This window comes from Galleria mellonella, unplaced genomic scaffold (assembly GCF_026898425.1).
Source record: "Galleria mellonella isolate WM207_F2 unplaced genomic scaffold, CSIRO_AGI_GalMel_v1 utg33, whole genome shotgun sequence".
NCBI classification, from domain to species: domain Eukaryota; kingdom Metazoa; phylum Arthropoda; class Insecta; order Lepidoptera; family Pyralidae; genus Galleria; species Galleria mellonella.
The window spans coordinates 8,379,056-8,399,991 of NW_026442079.1; the positions used below are offsets into that span (position 1 = coordinate 8,379,056).

Sequence of the window (20,936 nt, forward strand, 5' to 3'; positions counted from 1 at the left end):
AGGCCTCCCGAGCCGCTGCTGTATCCCAGTCCTTTCCGCAGTGACCCCCCCCCCCCTTTCCTTTCCCATATAAGTCCCTTATTTCTCTCACTTACCAATTTTCTTTACGCATTTCCAACGTTCTCTTCTCTTTTTCCTCAATCCTTTCCTTCATACCGTAGATGGCAGAAACCACCAACAAATGCATTCCCAAAGAGGGATGACGTCAGGCAGGCGGCCGGTCGTAAAATCATAAACCAAATCTTTTTGTAAAATGGATAAAACCGTATTACGCCGACCCCAAATAATGATTGGGATAAGGTTAGGAAGATGATAACGATGTCTTGAAATTTTATGACCGATATAATTCGCTGAGTATATACAAATAACCGTACATACAACTTTACAACTTTACCCGTAGTATAGTAGTAAAATATAGTATAATATATGCTACCAACTTCATAATAGAAATCATTTATTTCGGAACTACCAAATAAGTTATGCAATTTCAGAATTACTTCATTAAAATAAATAATTATTTATATTTATACACTGATCATACTTACATAATTTAAGTAATCTAAAAAGACTTGACAACATGATTGAAATTAAGATGATTATGAATATAAAAAGAAATAATCAGCAGTTGACGAGAGATAAAAAAAAAGACATGTGTAAGTACCCAGCTCTTTCACTACTGGTATATATGCGTGAAAATCTCACCTCTTTGAAGATTAGTTTGTCACTTATTTAGGGGACGAGCCGTTAGTATCGACACTCCTTGCTTGCTTATATTCAAGATCTTGATGTAAAGATAAATCACAATATAAATACATATTTGTAGTCATTTATTAAGTGAAAATGGATTTAGTGGCGGGGCACCAGTGAAGGAAAGGAAGGATAGCGAGTGAGGAAGAAAGTTGGTCACTTAGCCCAGCGTGTCGAATTCATCAAGAATTTATCATGATTTCCAAGGAAAACCGCGTGGAGGTTGGCCTGACAGGATATATTGCTAGCAATATGACTGTTAGATCCCGTTACTGACAATCCCTTTCCCCCCACGTTATTGCAATAGGTCACGCTACACAAAATCTATACAATATCTGTGAAGCATGATATTACGTCTGGATATATCTCGAAACTGTGGATATATCTTACGAAATCTAGTTCAATTAAGGTAAAACCGTTGAGCAACATTTTGAGAGAATACTGAATACATTTCGCGAATTTAATACGCATATAATTACAATATGTAAATAAGCAGCGTTGTAATAGTTATGTTAAATACAACTGAAGCGTGCAGATCAATTTTAAAGCATTTTTAACAGCAATTTGGAAATGAAAGGAAATATTAAATTACTGCATATAATAATGAATAAGTCTTCTTTATTTTCTTTCTTCCTTAGTTTTGTTTATCAAAATAAAATATTTAGCACAACAACTTTTAAGCGTCTTCAAAAAGGTAAGAGTTCCAAATTCTAACGATTTATATGACCTATCCATTACGAAATAATGATTTAAATTGATTCATAATTATCAAATATATCGCGTATATACAAATTACGAAAATAAAAAAAAAATCTCTCAGTATAAAAGGAAAAAGTTTTTATGCTACAATTCTATATATTCTATGTATGGCTTTACAACCTGTTGAGAACCAAATCAACCGATAAAATGTTAAGCTTCCATCTGTCTTGTATATGTCAAGCGACATCTTGTACAACGCGATACAAAAAGTAAGATTAAGTGATTGATGAAGTCGTCTTCATTTATACCTACTAGAACTCTTTCTAATACATAGTAGGTTTGCAATGTCAAACTCGTATTCATCCAATCATTCATCACTTTTAATAAGTATATTTCTTATGTCCAAACCATGAAAGGGTTTTGAAACGTAACACCTACTAATTAAAGAGTGAAAAATGAATCAACTGCAATCTCTGACGTGTTGAGATACTAGTTTTCACCCGCCACTTTGTCCACGTGCCCGGGATACATTAATAGGTTAAGATAAAAAGTATCTAACCTATGTCCTGTTCTACAAGTCTTCAAGTTCATTTACATTTAGATAAATGCAGTTTTTTTTATAACAATTTCAAATGCATGATAGGTGTAAAATGATAAAAGTGCCTATTAAGTAGTACCAACCCGTTTGATCAGGCTGTATACTAAAACATAGATAATTTACAAATATCTACCTCATTTATAATGACAACCTTAAGCGCACCTCGCAAGCAAGGTCTCCTTGTTCTTAATCGACGCAGATGCTGGACTGTGTGATACTTGTCATTCCCATGGAAAATATTCGTAGTTTTTTACAACTACACCGCACCATTGTCAATATAGTTAATTGTATCAACGATTTGATCTATTTGCAATCATTAGACACCTACAGGTATGAATTGTTGACAAATACCAGAACGCAGTGAATTTCTTTAGGTTCGCATAGCGACTGGCGAGATATTTTTATGATACAGTATCAAGAAATATGATTATGTTTAATATAGGGCATATATGTATCTGAATTGTAAACAACGTAATAAATACCAACATTAAAATTTATAATAAAATAAAATGCAACTGTTAGGAATTCTGTCCGTGCGACTAGCCCCATTTTGTATCATAATATGACAATTGATAGTAATATTACAACGTAAAGGAAAACTGTTCTTGAGACTGTGCCAATATTGTGATTCTAGAAGTCCCATTACCTACATCTCTGTTTCCACTTTAGATTCTCGAGTCAATTTCAAACGAAAAAAAAAGCTATCTGTCTATGGAATCGTAGTTTTCTTTTTATTTGATGGCTTGTTCAATTGAGATAATTTTTAAATATTTAATAAAAGAAATTAGACCAACCTAAGTAGCTAGTTCAGAAGCACGGAATATTACGATTAGAACATCATCTGTGGGCACAAATGTTTTGTATTTAACCGCTTCTGAGCATAACTGATCTATTCATACGAGGACACTTTCGTTTTCATAAGTGTTATGGTATTTGTGCGTGCTTTGACTAACAATGAAGTTCGTCTTCGCGCAAGTGTAACGCACTTAATGTTATATAACAAGAAGCTTTTTTTAACTTCAGTACTCTGTATGTACTTTTCTTTATCTATGCTTGTATTCAATAGCATTACTCTATGCCTACCTTTCTTGATTTTAGAAATCTGGCCATATTTACCATAATAAACATTTTTTTTGTGTAAGTTTAATTTATCTACTGTTAACAATTTCTAAATTTGTTAAATAAATTTTATTTATTTATAGAAGCATCTATTAGTTATTTGTCCATTTATTATAATATCTGTTGTATCATTTTCTAACTAATATTGTAAATAGCTACTTTCCATCAGGTGGGCCGTTTGCTTGTTTGCCATTCTAAGTTGAATAAAAAAAAATATGAATGTGAATTTATTTGTTAGTTATCTGTTTACGCCTTAGCCGATTGCTATGAAACTTAGTATATGTACTAAGTATACGGGACATGAAATAGGCTACTTTTTATCTCGGGCACGCGGATGAAATTGTGGGTAAAAGCTAATGATATGTAAATTACTACGTAATATCTAAATAAAATTAAAATTGTCGGGACCACGTCGAGCAATAAGTAGCTTGTACTTATTAGCTTGTATTAGATCACTATTAGACAGTTCACAGTCGAACGTAAAAGTTATATAGATATGTACTGGTGCAAATAAAATTAAAATTCCTACACACAAATACACTTTTTTTTAATTATTTTTTTTCTCTTTGCTAGATTCTAAAAAAAACAACAAGTAACAATTAAAAAATTCTTTTAAATACTAATTAACTGTAACATTTATAATGGCATTTCTAAGTACATAATTAAGCATGCACGCCTTTAGATATTTGCATAAAGTTATAAGTGTAGAATTTATTTCTTTATTTAAATTACTTTTAAGAAAATATGGCATGAATATTTTACATGATTTTTTATTTGAAACTAGTTTTGTCTGGCACTTCCTACACGTGGATTTCAGAAGTAAGAAAATCAATAAAATGGATCATTTCTAGATGGCTTATCAAGAATAAACATTGTCATACGTTAGACCTTTAGGAATACAACTATAAAAACCGCATTCAATTTGGTGCAGTAGTTTTTACCTAATGACGGAACAGACAGGCAGAAAAACTCTAAAAATAAGCTTGTCATACCATTTTTAACTATGTATTTATTTAAGACTTGTCACTTTCTATGTATCGATACTTAAATGGAATCGAACCTCGCAAAACGTTATAATAAACATAAAACAAAATATAATAAACATATAATAAAGGTAAATTGTTGCAATTTCAATAAATAATATGAATATCATTGTTAAATATTTCAATTTATTAAATAATCAATATTTGAAACTGACCTGTTTTCGTTGTCAAACCTTATGTGTGTAATTTCAATATATTAGTTCATTACGCATGAATAACATATTAATTATGTAAGCAGAGCCATGTAATTATATACATATATACATAAATTCAATGTCGTAGTACAGAGTGAAAATAAATTTTCTAGAACGTAAGTATCCAACTTTTTTTACAGTAAAACTATTTTTTAATTCTTTAAATTTTGAGCCCTTATATCAGTAAGAAGTAGTTAGTTTTTTTCTTTTTTTTTTTTTGTGAGTAGTACTTTACACTTGTATAATAAATACTTTAGATAGAAATGTGTAGAAGGCAATCTCTTGAATCAATTGAAATATCAGTATTAATAATTACTCTATTCTTAAGTAATATTCTACTATTATTATTAATACTGAAATTTAAGGGGCTGAATAATTCTTTTCTCTCTCTTCTCGAAAAAAATACTGAACGTATTTGTATAGGAACTTAGTGTATAGGATACTTTATGCAAGCGAAATCTTAGAATTCAGTTAACAGTTCTATGAAAACGGGAAATAATCGGTTCGGAAAGGCTTCACAAAATACACCTCCATCTGAGTCTTTACATGCCGCTTAAATAATTGTAAATGAAATTGCAACATTGGATTTAAAAATGCTCAACGTAATGTGGGTAGATCAACCATTAAATGAATGTGTTGATCAAGCTGTGTAGGTTATTCCGTAATTCATTATCCGACATCGATCCGACACGACAATTAGACGAGAATCGAACCGAAATCCTACGCCCAACAGATTTCGTATTGTTCTGTACTATCGTGACCTGTATTGTTCACAACGCTCGCAACAGACAGACCAATCGATGACCTTGGTAGTTATTCGTCTTTTGACGGCAGCGAGTTCGATTCCCGCACAATATAAACTTGTATTCGTATACGTGTTTGTTTCTATTAATCTGGGTAATTTTATTTTGTTTTATAGTTAGGCATTTAAAAAATATGGTTATCAATTGTCTAAATAAAACCAACACAGTGTAGTTTGGGGCTATATATCCAGGGCTATTCGTAATTATTGATCACATCGATATTCTTTAGATGCGATATGAATACAGTCTATTATGTTAGAAACCCTTATTTTTCCTACTTTACTGGGGATGTTTAAACAAAATTGAAGATCTATTTTTTTACGACATACGTACCGGAATTACCGGAATATGTTTGAACATAAAAAAAATGTTAATAAAGTTGTTGAAACTAAAAAAATAAATAAAAACAAAAACCTGTTTGCGTTTATGTATTCGAAACCCTCGGTGTGCAATCCGACTTGTATATTACGATTTTTCTTAAGTTTTTACCTTATTTCGACACCTTGATTGATATGCTCGACATATAATATCATTGATGTCCGATAGATAAATAAAATGAAAGTTTTATTGATCAATGGTAACTAAACCAATCTTTACGTAAATATTTTACAACATGTATAAGTATGCATATTTCGTTATCACTCAATTCATTGTATCATTTCTCCTGCTAGTTAACAATCTGCGTCATCTATCTCACATCGAACAATCGCTTGTTATAAATTATTTTAATATTTATCTGACAATTAGGTACCTATTGTAATTTAGTTAATGCAACAAAGTGCCAGACATTCGCTAACACATTGCTTGCTGCTCAGTTGGTATAACCCTGAACCAGTTTCAACTGTAGACGGATTGGAACCGAACTTGATGACTGGAGAAAGACATCAAATAATATATACATATAAACAACTGTAACAATATGCAAATAATTTAAACACTGTGGCAATAATATTATTAATTATTAAAAAGACTTTTTTATCTATGGTATAAAAAGCCACAACTTGACATGTAATTATAGTTTTAAAAGACTTACAAAAGATGAATGTAATTATTTTTTAAGTCGCTAAGTTATGCGGTTACATTGTCATTTCTGAACCGATTTTGATAAATCTCTCTATCACAATCGCTTTAGTTCTATCGATTAGATTATCTCTCATATTAATTTTATGATGAATGAAAATGTCGTTTTTGTCTGCGGAGTAAAGAAATAAAATGTATACCTAAATACACGATGCTCCAATTAACGAACGAATTTAAAATATATGCAAATTAATGTATCTACGAAACAGTTTGTCATTCGGTATTTTTTATTACATTTGAAGCGGTTTTTTTTTAAAGCAATAATAAGGATATATTTATTTGTACACGACTAACTTTATTATCTTTTCTGTGACTTTAAAGTAAATCAAGGTAGTAAGAAGTTGATTATTTATGTTCGTTACTGACATAACAAATCTAGTATACTTAGCCGATTTTAATAAAGTAAACATCATAAAAGCGCTCTAGTTAACCAACTTGCAATTTACTTACTAAAATTTACATAATAATGTGATCAGGTGCATGCGCTCTCTAAGTGGTTTACAAATTAGAAATATTCAACGTATAATTATAAAGTAGGAGTACCCATATTTATTATCGTAATATATCAGTCTTGAGTAACAGTTTCTGAATTTTAACGTTATTTAAATTATAACGGTTTTTGTCATAAATAGATATTTCCTTGTCGAGTATGAAACTTGTCACTCTACAGGTTCATTCAAATTCATATAAATATATACTTGTAGGTAAAATGTGAGGAAATCATACCGGTGTAGAGCATAGCTTAGCATTTCAATCTGTAATTACTATAACAGTTAATCATTAGTGACATTTTAAAATTATATCAAATCTAGTATTGCGTTATAACGTTCTAAGATTACGCTTCTAAGACAATCTTTACATCTCATATACGACGCTGGTAATGGTATCGACCGAGAAAAATACGTACGAAATTGTACAAACCGATGTGTATTTAGTTTGTAATGGCATATTCTCGCAATCGCATTGTGTACAATCGTATAAAGATATACCAAATGTTGTCTATTTCATAACACAAATAGTTGTTTTATGGCTGTAATTAAATCAAAATAATTAATAAAAACGCAATAGATTGCCATTTATTGCAACATAAAGTTAGTTTTACTTTTTAATTAAAATCTAATTTTTTTTTATTAGTTACCTATCAAAAAAGAGTGATACGCGTAAAGAAACGAGTAGAAAAGTAAATTACTAACTATTACATAACAATATATACATATTTACTCAATATTATGTATGCTAACTTCGTATAATTATCATCACATCACCATGTCAAAAACGATTCAAAAACCTGTGAAATAAGAAATAGCAACTTCAACTTATGCGTGTATTCATGTGATTGAACCTTTACAGTCTTATAGTTATGCTTACTTAATAGTTAGTAATATAGTTATGGTTTGAACTGGGACCAAGCGACATTTTTTGGGAGGGGTTTTTCGAAAGGTAACGGTACTAACGTTTTATCCTGATGCTTTCCTATGAATTGTTTTATAGTTTTAGTAAATAAATCTATGGCAAGTTCGAATTTAAATTCAGCGCTAGAGATACTCTATCAGCAGACTAAGACTACATTGTATTCAAACTTATTTCATATGAAAGTATTATTGATATTTTGTAATATATAGTATTTATTAGTTTATAATACCGTACTGTGTGGTATCTAGATAAGTATACTATTGTAGGTACATTCCAGACTACTCGTTGGATAAAGAATTTTTAAACGGCTTAAAAAAAAGATCTTTAATTCACCTATGTTTGTTTTTGTGGCATGTCACGTATCTTCGCCGATTTTAATTCTAGTTAATGCTATTTTCATTTGACAGAATTTATTTCTTATTACAATTTTTTTATATAAATTTTTCTATTAGTAATTTTGAATTAAAAACAACATTTACTAATAATTAAAAATAGTGAAAATATCCAGCAAACTATTAATACTAGTGTATTTGTTTGATAGCACATTTATTTTAACATTATTTTAATGAGTAAAGGTAATAACAAATAAATATTTGTATTGAAACTACCTGTAACTATTATTTATTAACGTAAAATATCTATAAAAAAACCTGTAAATATCGCTACATAATTACAATGCTAATTATAATTTGATGACTTGTATTTCTTGTATATAACAACGACTGCGATCGCCAATCGGAAAGAAGTATTCTAACAATGGCGTAGTAAAATGCAATCCGTTCGAAAATTAACACCTCACAGAAGCGAAATGCGTACTTATTTTATTTTCTTATTAGTTCCTGAGATTATCGCGGTTGTACAAATACGAGTAGGTACACCAATAAACAAATGAACGCAGAACTTTCCTTTTTCAGATTATTTAACACAGGTCTATATGATGAAATACAAAAACATTATAATCGGTTCTCCAAAAATAAGAGATGATTTTATATACTTACCTACTAGTAGAATTGAAGTATAAAATTAAAAGTAAAATAATTGGCAGACAAGTATTTTTAGGATAAAAAAACACAGGCTACTTTTTAGTATAATCAATTAATATAAATACTTAATCGTCGAAAAGTAAGCAACAGCGTTCCTCTTAAAATATCACTAAAGTCTAACTGCGATTGACAACCTGCCTGCCAAGTATGACAACTACTGGTAAACTCCCCATATGGGGGAAGCTAATACAGTGAGTAACTGTAGTAAGGCTTTAGTGATGTTTAAAGACAAACGCTACTAGCCATTCCTTAACCATAATTTACCTTAGTCGCCTCTTATGACACCCACGGGAAAGAAAGAGGTAGCACATTGTATGCCAGGATCACACGGCCTATATATTAGAAAGATTTGTAAAATAACAATTTACTAATAACAGAACGATCAATTAATGACTTAAGTATAAACAACCTACTAAAAATAATTTTTATCGTCATCGTATCATAATTGACATTAATTAAAAAGATTTTAAATAAGTAAATCTGTTCATTTATTGATTATATCATTAAAAATAATTTTATTACTAAAGAGCCATGTAACTTTATTAGCGATAATGGAATGTAGACTTATCCTAATAACATATAATTAAATACATGCTTTCAAAAATGGTATAAACTCGTAATAATTAAATCGACCAATCGATTCAGTAATTATCTATGCTCTTATAACTTTAAATATGTTGTAGTAGCGTTAGACATCTGTGTTCTTTGCTTGTTTATAATTTATTTTTATTAAAAAGTTATTATTTTAATTAATACTTACCTAAAATCGCAATCATCATCATATCAACCTTTAACTGTCTAACTAACTTAAGCCTCCCCCTTGGAGAGTTTTGCCAGTAGATGTCACGCTTGACAGGCGGATTGGCAACCGCAGTTAGGCTTTGGAGATGTTTTAAGAGAGACGCTGCTAACCATCCTTTGCCCTGCTTTAGTCCCTTCTTATGATATTCACGGGAAAGGAAGGGGTGGTCTATTGTATGCTGAGACCACACGGCAATATAAAACAATCAATCTAGATGTGTATAATATGTGTCAAAATACTATTTTTTTTTAGGTAGTTTAATACCAATATAGTCAATACCGATAAAATAGGTCAAATCGTGACGTATTTAAATATAACCAAACAGAGCTTATACTTATCGTTTATCTGTATAGTATAAATACCCTATCAAATAGAAAAAAAAAATATCAAAATCTGCTCAATATTGTGAAATATACCATACAAAAGAATAGTAGGTTGTCTCATTAGTAAGTATGAAATATGTAGTATTTCACATTGCGATGTCCAATGGTGTCGCTATGGTGCACCACAGCACGTGGCTTGCGGCCCTCTTTACTCACGTAGGTCGCATAATACTTACGAGTAAGGTTTCTATTTCTTCTATTGCGCAAGAGTACCTACTGATATGTCAGTTTCACTATAACCTATTGTCGGTGCAATTACTCTATAGTACGAGCCGTACGAACAAAATAACGGAATACTTAACAAGCATAATTATACGTGTCTATAGTTTTATTTACATGCTGCTGTTCGCACGGCGATTGTTGTATAGGTACTCCATACGACAGAGACATTTAAAAGCAGTGAAAATTATTAATATGAACCAGTTGATAAGTTATTAATAAGAAAATCTTCAAAATCTGGCTAATAGTTTTCATAGGTCTGTGACATTTTAAAGCAGTGAATATATTGCCTTCTATATTGAGCCAGCTAATAAGTTTTATCAAGGCAAATTTTATTCAAATCCAGCCAATAACATAGCATGATGTACACATATTCTTGTTACAGTTTCATTACATTATTAGATTGTTATGAGCTTATGAGTTAAATAAATGTACATGGCTGTATTTGCAAATTATATCAATTTTTATTCTAAATTAATATTATTAGCAACTAAGTTACGTAATTATACATACATACATAACTGTTGCACCTGTATCCCATTAGGTTAGACAGAAACAATGAAATACCAAATGCTTCGATTCAAACATGCCTCTTTCGCTTAATCCTCATTCGTCAATATTTTCATACATGCTCGCCGATTACGGATATATTTAATTTGGCCCTTCTTCAGCACATCGCCTATTTAGCCGACAAATGTCCGTCTAGGGTGGCCCCTATTAACGTTTCCATTTATTCTTGCTCAATAAATCTCTTTATAATTCTTCTTTTATCCGTTATCTCTAAATGGCCAAACCAACGCAACATTCCCTTTTCAAATTACATAATCATTCCTATATCATCATGTTACAGATAAATGTTTTTCAAGCTCAAGTGCGCAATGAATACATTAATCCTTAGATTACAATAATAGCTGTTACATTATTCGTTGTAGTAGGAATATTACAGAAAAGTTTACTCAATATAGGTAGTCCAGTATTAGCTAATTCTTTTGTTATTTAAAGTGTTTCTAACATTATAAATATTTACGTAACACCCCAAATTGTACGTATAATTTACTTTCATATTTTAACACTATTAAAAAAGATACACTATCATTATACATTATCTGCCAAGTGCTATTGTTCATTTATCCAAATTTTAATTATGAGTGATTAACCTAAGTTTTCTTTTGTTTCAGGGAGCAGTATATATTTAACGTATTCGAAGTAATAGTTAGTACTTTGGAAACGAAACTTCAACGAATAGAAAATCTTGATAAAGCTGTAGAACATCTAATGAGAAGAGTTGAAGCTCTGGATTCGAGAGTAAATGACAATATTCACAAAACAGATGCTATCATATCAAAATTGGGTAACCTCGACTTTAAGCTTTTTAGCCACATCGGTCAAGATGAAGACGAAACCTATACAGAAAACACAACTACAAAAAGACAAAACGAAAAGAAACTAAGTAACACTCAATTACTTGACAGGAAATTAGAATCTCTTGATCAAAAAGTTTCAGATATTGATACTAAATTAGTAGGACTTAAGAACCAGATAGATAATAACTTCTTACCGGTAGATGATATCAACGCAGAAGCAAGCGAGAAAAAGCCAATAAATCTGAATGTAGTAGAGATCGCAAAAAGTCTTAATTCAGAAGTTATTAACGAAATTACAAAAGAAGTGGACCAATTACGAACTTCAATGTCAACTGTTGACCGTAAATTACAATTTCACATTAATCTTGTTTCCGAAAACCTAGGCAAAGTGCTGTATATGATGGCGGATGTACACGCCGCAGTTGTAGAGCCCGAAGCGGCTTCAATCAATGTCAACAGTCTGTTCAAAAATCGAACTACTACTAGCACACAGTCACCAGTAACAAAGGCCAGCAAGATAGATACTCTTGTAAATAAAATTATACCAATGATGAGTGTCTCAGAAAAAATGGACGAAGTATGGGATGTCGTTGTGGGAACAAAGAGTTCAGTCGATGATTTAGTGCCAAAATCGGACGAGCTACTTACTCAGACACAACGACAAGAGCGTGCTATTGGTCAGATTCATAACGACTTGAGAGTGAAGACTAACTTGATCATAGAAAATTTGGATATGGTAGAGAAGAGGTTGAAAAAGCAAGAAGATGACGTAGCAACATTAGCCCAACGGCCAGTAGCTGCTGAGCTGCTTTTGGACCCCACTATTGACCGACTAGTCGAGTACGCACCAAACCGATATCGCGTAGACGATCCATCCACAGACCCCAGTACTAGCACCATGGCTGCTACTACGCCTCCGCCCTCGTCCACAGTAAACAACAGGTGACATCTTTCTATATCTTCTAGTACTATGCATTTGCGAGTGTTTGTATTTAAATTTTGCAAGCGATTTTACTAGCGAAGCTATGCGATTACTTATATGTAAATGTATAATATTTAGAGTAAATGCTAGGTTTGTAAGGTGACTAATGGTTATGTCGCATGCAGTCCGAGCAGCCCGAGTGGGTGGAGCTCAAGCGCGACAGTAACAGTGACACCGTCGAGCGGCAGTTCCAGCAACTCCAACGGGTCCGGCAGTACCACCAGCCCACGACCCGCCAGCCGCAAGGGCGGTATCATCTTCCCTAGTGTCAAGAACAAGCCCATCATCGGCAATAATACTTTCGCATCAGAAATCGTCGCCAACTATAAAGACGTGAAAGTGAGTCACTGTTATATAAATCCTTTTTTTAATGGGTAAAAATGGCAACCCTACCTGTGCTATCGATATACGCTGGCGGGGTACCAGTGAGAGTTGATAAGGATGAGGATGACAGCAGATCAGTTAGCCCATTGTGACGAATTCGTCAAGAATCAACCACGATGGTCTACAGGGGAACCGCGTGGAAGTCGACCTGATAGGGTACATTACTATGAATGGATATGAACCATATCCCCGTTATTAACAATACTTCCTGCTTGAATACACCTTTTATTCTCATTGAATTTGAAAAAATGCAACTAATTGCCATTGCGAATGACATAAATTAGGTAGGTACTTACATATAAATACAGTCTATCTATAATTACAAAATATTGTTTATTAAACCGTTCACCATAATTATACTAGTTGTCACAAGAACATTAATCATCATTTAATGTGTAACTATTGATTTTTAATAGATATTTTATAGCAATAAAGCAATTCGCGACGTGTTCCGTTACGACATAAACTGAACTGGTAATAATATACGAATAGAAATAGGGTAGAGGAAATTCAAATAGTTGCATTTAAATATATTATATACCAGTGCTAAAACTGTCAACAAATCACATTTAACTGAGAACGAAATTATGTATTGTATAAACGTAAATAAGTCAGTCACGGTAACATTTTGTGAAATCTACAGATCGTTATTGCAAAGCAGTTGAGTTCCTTTTGAGGAATTTTAATCACAGTCTCGTTGTAGTGTCTACAGGTAGAACTTGCCGACTGCTATCTATTTACACTCAGCCTTTTACGTCTCCTGATTTAGCAACAAGGAACACTAATTAACAACCTGCGCTCGGTCTATATTCTGATAAATAGCAATCGTGTACATATAATTTGTATCTATATATAACCAGTTGCAATATACTTTGATAGTTGTCTGCAGCGATTAAATACTTATCTATTGCATTTATTATTATTTCGTTTGGTTCTGAATATATGTATACAATCTACTAAAATTTTTATTTTGAAAAATTACAAGCTGATTTAGCTTTCATTTCGATTCTAATTTCGATTACTTTGGCATCTTTCGCGCCGTTATTTCAAACTCAATATTCAATAAAATTTTACAATTTTTTTTCTACAATTTACAATAGTTAAAAATATAATACTGTTGTGTAATAAATATACATAGTACATAAAAGTACATGAAACTTAGTGCAATTAGTAACAAATGTGAACATTTAATCAATTATATCAATTTCTAATTTTTGCTACTATTGAACATCAACAGACTGTCTTATCATTCATTCGTTTGTTAACATTTTTTCTTAAGATCTATTGAAATATACGTAAAATAATAACGCGTAACAGTTTTAAGAAAATACTATGTAAAAGTTATTACAGATCTAAAATACTATGTACTGGCTATATAGATATAATTTATTTTTTCTTTATGTTTACCTATTAGTAAACCATAATATTATTTATATAGAGTTAACGTCAATAAATTACTACTAATATTAATAAATAAATTAATATTAATGAATCTATTAATAAAAAATAAATAAGACATTATAATAATTCATAAATCTTTAGCACCATAGTATTCTTCAAAATAACAGTAAAATAAAACGCAAACAGATCTTTATATCTACATAGTATAAATAAATTATTTATTATCTACTTGCTCTCAGAAATAAGCAGGTTCCGTTCACTCTCGCCTTCTTACTACTGTCATCCTTGATAGAGTCCATACATTTAAGGCGATCGTTACAAATTAATACTTATTTAATTATGTAGTCGTGACCAAAATTTACGCTACATGAATAGTCAACACCGACACCTATGTGTTGCAATATACATAAGTGTCTAGATATTATTCTAGACAATATCTGTCTGTATTGTAAAGAACGATTTAAGATTTTGACCGTAACACAGGCGCAAACCTTATCGATTGTACAATTATTAAAATTGGTAAAATTAATAAAACCACTAACGGGAATTGAATTAAATTTGGTATACATATATAAACAAATAAATATAGATCATATTCTAAATTAATGTATACATTTTATCATAAATCTTGCGGCATAGCCGCAGGTCAAAAATAAATATAAGACAATAATAACTGTATGAGTAACATAATTTCACGGACACTTAAAATTGTTATGACACTATTTATTAGTTAAGAGCGTAATTAAATGACAATCTATATAGCAATGACCTGTTAATATTCTTGCTATTACAACTCATAAATATCCCACAGCAGGACACTATATATATAATAGGATATAGTTTGCTTTTAGCATGTAGGCAAAATGTCTTAGTATAATATAAGATTTATACCCGAGTTTTCTTTCTCTTGCACTTGCTAATTTAGAACTTTATTCCCGTAATCACCTTATAAGATACTCTGTGAATGAGAAGTGATTCGTTATATTTTTATCCGTCACGACATCAACAATTGTCTATTTGTCGATTCGATTCTATTTATATAATCCTATAATATGTTATTTCATAAGGATATAGCTAACTAAAACAGTGCAACAAACTACGCAGACACACCTTTACTTACAATACAATCAAGACACCGTTGCATCATGTCGCTCGACATAACCGCCAGTTCTTATACCCTAAGACAATAAATACGTTGTAATCACTGGTAATTGTCGCTCGGTGGGAATGACCGGTTTTTGCGCTTACAGAATCGCGGAAAGTATACATGTATGTGGATAATGTATGAACCAGATTTATGTAACGGACTCACTCACAACTTTCCTTGTGTGGAACTTTTTGTTTTGAATAACCCTTCGACATAATGGAAGAGAAAGCCATTCACAAAATGAATCCATGTGTAACAGTCGCGAACCTCTCATGTTTATATATACATAAATGGATGTTTTCAGCTCTATTCTAGATTTGCTTACTTTATGGTTCACTTAAAACATATGTAAAGAGTTCGCTATCATTAATAGATTATGTCGTGATGTTCTGGATTGCGGCTCCAGATTTTATTGGTTTCTATTAATTACAATATTAGTTAGTACAAATACCTACGATAGCTTCAGACAGATAATCTGGAAACAAATTGTAAGTTAACTCTATTCTAAGTTTCTTTCAATGGGCCAGTAGAATTCCATCTACGTATATAATCAGAAAATTATCAATTCGTGACTGTCCCACCCATTACTATAGGGACAAGTGAAGTGTATAGTGTATAGTATACTGACTTTCTTTTTTCTTACATAATGAGTATGTGAGAATAGATAATATGAGTATATTGTGCGAAATTAAATTGTAATAAATTTAATTATTGACAAATCATTGCTGTCATTGTACTGTAATTTATTTGTCATGAATGCAAATGCACAAGATGAAATAAACTGATATGAATTTATATATTTTTCTGGAATATAATAGAACCTTCCTGGATATTTACGTCATTGGAAAATAATTTTTATGTTTCATTTTGTTATGTGACGCGATTTTTGAACAGATTCTGCTATTTTTTTTTATATTCGGTAAGTTACAAAATTGCTGTTTTTACAGTATCTTAAAGTATATAATATAAATACATAAACAAAATTCTCCCTAACAAAAGAACAATTCTGGTTCTTTGTTGCACTGTCTACCTCAGAACAATACTCTGGCCATCAGAAAGTCCACAGGTAATCCACAAACATCTGTTACGTGATAGATACCTACTCTTTACAAAATGAGTAATTATTGTCTTTACACGAACAAAGCGCCAAATGGATACCAACATATTGGACAGCAAATAGTTCATTAGAGAACACTCGCTATTCTCATTATTAATTATTTAGTGTCACGCCAAAATCCGTATACTAAATACTTAAGTGAATAGAAGAAAAGCAGTTAAAAAAATTAAAGTACTCACGAGTGTTCCGTTAGTAATTTGTCAATTTTTTTACGTAACCATAACGTGCGGAACCTTTTATGGCATGTAATATTAGTCACAAAAAATAAATGTAATAGATTGTTAGGTGGACGCCTGCCTCCGTTGTATCGTAGAAAACGTATTATATTTTTTTTTTGTCTACGATTGTATATATGATAGGTACATACCGGTAACAAAGTATGCTGTGTCACTTTCTAATGTTTCCTGACCAAGGGATTTATCGCTTGATCATTTGTATACTTTTTTTTTATGGATGATAATGGAATGGTGACTCCACCCGCGCTATCGGTATACACCGGCGGGGCACCAGTGAAGGATGATAGGTGAGGAGATGAAGTACGTCAGTTAGCCCATCGTGTCGAATTCAACAAGAATTGTTCACGATGGTTTCCAGGGGGAACCACGTGGAGGTCGACCTAATAAGGCATATTGCTAGCAATGGGGCTGTCAAACTCCATTACTAACAATCCCTTTTCCCCCTCATTTGTATACTGATTAGTGCGTATATAATATGTAGTAAGTAGGTTGATGTTTTGGAAAATCCAATACCATGGTACCAACTTAGATTATATAGATAGAGTGTCTCCATACAAATACTTCGACAAAAGGGAGCAATTTTTTCATACAATTTTGCGTGATAAATAGTTATGAGTGATTCCTTTATAATTTCTATATTTATTTTATCTTATAAATCCTGTTCCCTATGATGCGCAAAAACTCATTTTATAAATATAGATTCCATAGATACGTCAAGATACATCAAGATACATTATATGGTTAAGTGTATAGAACATTAATAAAAACAAAATAATTCAGCTAATTTAACAATTAGCTGATAAAAAGTTGACCCGTACCTATTTGAAGCTCGATGCTCTATCTATATAATCTAAGGGTATCAAATTTATGTTGTTTTATTACGTTATTTTAGTTCAAACTTTAATACCTAGTGTATAAAAATAAATATCTTTTGTATAGGATATTTTTTAGAATACACTATATTGCTGACACGGAGTAGTAAGAACAGGGAAAAAGATTTTTAGGCGAACTGTTCTCAGCCTCAACATTTGAAGATATTTAAAACTTACACTTATTAAAAAATGTACAGTCAGCGAGAATACTTTTGTAGAATATACATTTTATTTGATGCTATATCTATGTATAGTCTATGTACATATCTTTGTATTTTTTATATACCATTGCACATCATAAGCCTCCTCTTAGAGGGTTTTGCCAGTAGTTGCCACGATTGGCAAGCTTATATATTACATTATATATACGTATACCGGAAAATTTTATGAACTTTCTATGTTTGTCGTTTCCGACAATACTCTATTGACTTACTTTTCTTCTGTACAAACCGCATGGTCAATGTAGTATGAATCCAACACTTTTCTAATATTTGTTGTTTTTTACGGTCTACTAATTCATGAGATGCTACCTGCATTGAACAATGAAAACTATAGAACTTACACTTAATATGCAAATGAGATTTAAAAGTCCTATATTATTATATCATGTTTGATTACTTTTATATAGTTATTTTTAAAACATAAAAAACGAAGAATGCATCTCACCAGTAACAACATCTTAATCAACAGTAGTTGAGCGGAACGGTAATAAAACGACTCACGCTATCTAGCGCTGCATGCCGTACACGTGAAAGTGGGTATATCTATTTATCCATAATGATGAATTTCACGGCAACTACTGCCCTCTTTATATTTTTTATCCTCATACCAGAGAATCTCAGTGGAATGTATGATTTTCAGGCAATTCTTGAACTATAATATTAAACGTCTCAAACATAAACTGTCTGAGAAATATCACGGGTAACATCATTCTACAAACTTATTTTCTAATACCATCAGATATACGATGTTAACTTGTATATTTTCTTGAGAAATGGCTCTAATAGCTGAAATAAGGGAGGCTTTTGTTTAGCAGTGGATAATAAAGTAGCGATGGATATAGAAAAAATATTCAATTATCAATTTATTTGAAGATATAGTTTGCGTAAATAGCTGTAAATAAATAGTAGAAATTGTATCTACGAGGTTTGTCCGGAAAGTACGTATAAAAGTTTTTTAAAAATTTTATTTTACAATTATTCAGGTAAATCAATTTTATCCCCTTCAAAGTACTCCCCCTGTGACATAATGCACTTGTGCCAACGCCGTTTCCACTGTGAGAAGGCTCCTTGAAAGTCCTCTGGTTGTAGGTTTCTCAGCTGCCCCGTCGTAGCTTTTTTTATCTCATTTATGTCCCCCAAATGCCGCCCCCGAAGTACCAATTTGGTTTTTGGGAACAAGAAGAAGTCACACGGGGCCAAATCCGGCGAATAGGGGGGGTGTTCGGTCACCGTAATGGAATTTTTACTCAAAAACTCACGGACAACAAGAGAGGTGTGGGCAGGGGCATTGTCGTGGTGAAGAATCCAACGCCCCTCTCGCGCCAATTCTGGACGAACTCGTGCCACACGAGCTTTGAGGCGTCTGAGCACATCGACGTAGAATTTTCCATCAACTGTCTGGCCTGGAGGGACGAATTCTTGATGGACAATCCCCCGAACATCGAAAAAAACAATCAACATTGTCTTGACATTTGAGCGGGATTTTCTTGATTTTTTTGTTCGTGGTTCCCCGGATGTCTTCCACTCTTTGCTTTGGGATTTTACTGTTCTGAGATCGGCAAAAATTTCACGGCCATTCTTGCCGAGTTTCGAGAGAAATTTGATTACGACGCGCTGCTCTTCAACGGAAGCGGGCTCCATGCCGACGGGGTTTCGTTAAGAGGTAACTTCACAGATGGCGTGACAAGCCAGTTCGCACCGCACGGCGGTCAGACCAGAACTGAAGCATTGTTAGGGACATAAGGAAGGGGTCCTGCGCTTACCTGGCCTCCCCACTCCTCTTTCTCGCATTCCAGAACAATTTTATACGAACTTTCCGGACAGACCTCGTATGTGTAATAAAATCATCGTGTTAGCCGTTAACTATCCTCCCCCATAAGAGTTTTCCAACAGTTGCCACATCTGGTAGGCGGGTTGGCAACCGCAGTTAAACTTAGGTGAAGTTTTAAGAGGAACACTGCTACCTATCGCTCGACCGTTTAGTTCCTTTTGTCGCCTCCTATGATACCCATGAGAAAGGAAGATGTAACGCATTCTATGCAGTGATCACACAACATTAATATAAATATAATTAATAATATTATGTCGCTATTTACTGGTAATCTGAGGGCCTACCATGAAATGTTTTCCGAAATTTCGGAGCCAAACGAAACAGAAATTTGATGTCAAAATTACATAATACATGCCGTTTGGAAATATTAAAAGTGTTAAAATATTGTTCCTTTTGACTTTTATGATAGGATGTATGACGAACAAAATGTTATACTCCATTTATTGTACCGATTTTGGTATAAACAATAACACGAAATTGAGTTTAAAATTTCGGAATTTCATTTCATGGTAGATCTTCTGTTTATTACATTTTAGATAAAGACGCGTTTATAAATATTTGGGAGAATGTTTGTATACATCAATCGTTTTGTAAACGAGTATATATATTCTAATATTTACGCGAAATTAACAGCACATGCGAATATTAAATAATATATTACAATAGATGTCTTGACTATCAAATTTTTCTTGATTCGGTCCTTCTTTAGGATATGGGAATACAAGTATTATGTCCTATCCTATCTATAATAACGATAATATGAAATAGTCTGTTTCAACAAATAGAATTTAATGAAAATGTAATAAAAACGAATACTCGACCTGACCGAAAGGCAATCTGCTGATAGTAATAAAAATTGAATTTAAAAAATGTTTATTTATTGAAAACCAACAGCATTATAATTATTAATTACAGAATAGTATTTAAAATATTAAGGCCAATAACAGGTTTCTTATTATTGTAAAAGTACATAATTGATTTGCGCAAAAATGCAAAGGTACTACACTGATGTGTCATCACAATAAACGCAAGTACATATGTTTACTTTATGTACACTATGTTACAAAATACTCGTACTGTTATATTTATTTGTGTGATAATTTTAACAAAACTCGGTTATCTTTTTATTAAATTCTGTTAAAACAGACTATGAAATGGTGTACCAACCCAGTACGATGCGATTCTTTTTCGGTCTTATTTATCAATTTCTAATTTTTGTAGATCCATATTACGAAATG

The 20,936-nt window shown here is 32.1% G+C and overlaps 1 protein-coding gene across 1 annotated transcript in view; it reads left to right on the plus strand.

Moving 5' to 3' along the window:
* Positions 1–20,936, plus strand: part of LOC113516676 (fibrinogen alpha chain) — a 116,541-nt gene that overhangs the window by 90,406 nt on the left and 5,199 nt on the right. Inside the window, exons 2-3 of the mRNA XM_026901136.3 lie at positions 11,322–12,449; positions 12,615–12,828. Of these exons, the coding sequence (XP_026756937.3) occupies positions 11,322–12,449; positions 12,615–12,828 (1,342 nt within the window). The remainder of the gene's footprint in view (positions 1–11,321; positions 12,450–12,614; positions 12,829–20,936) is intronic.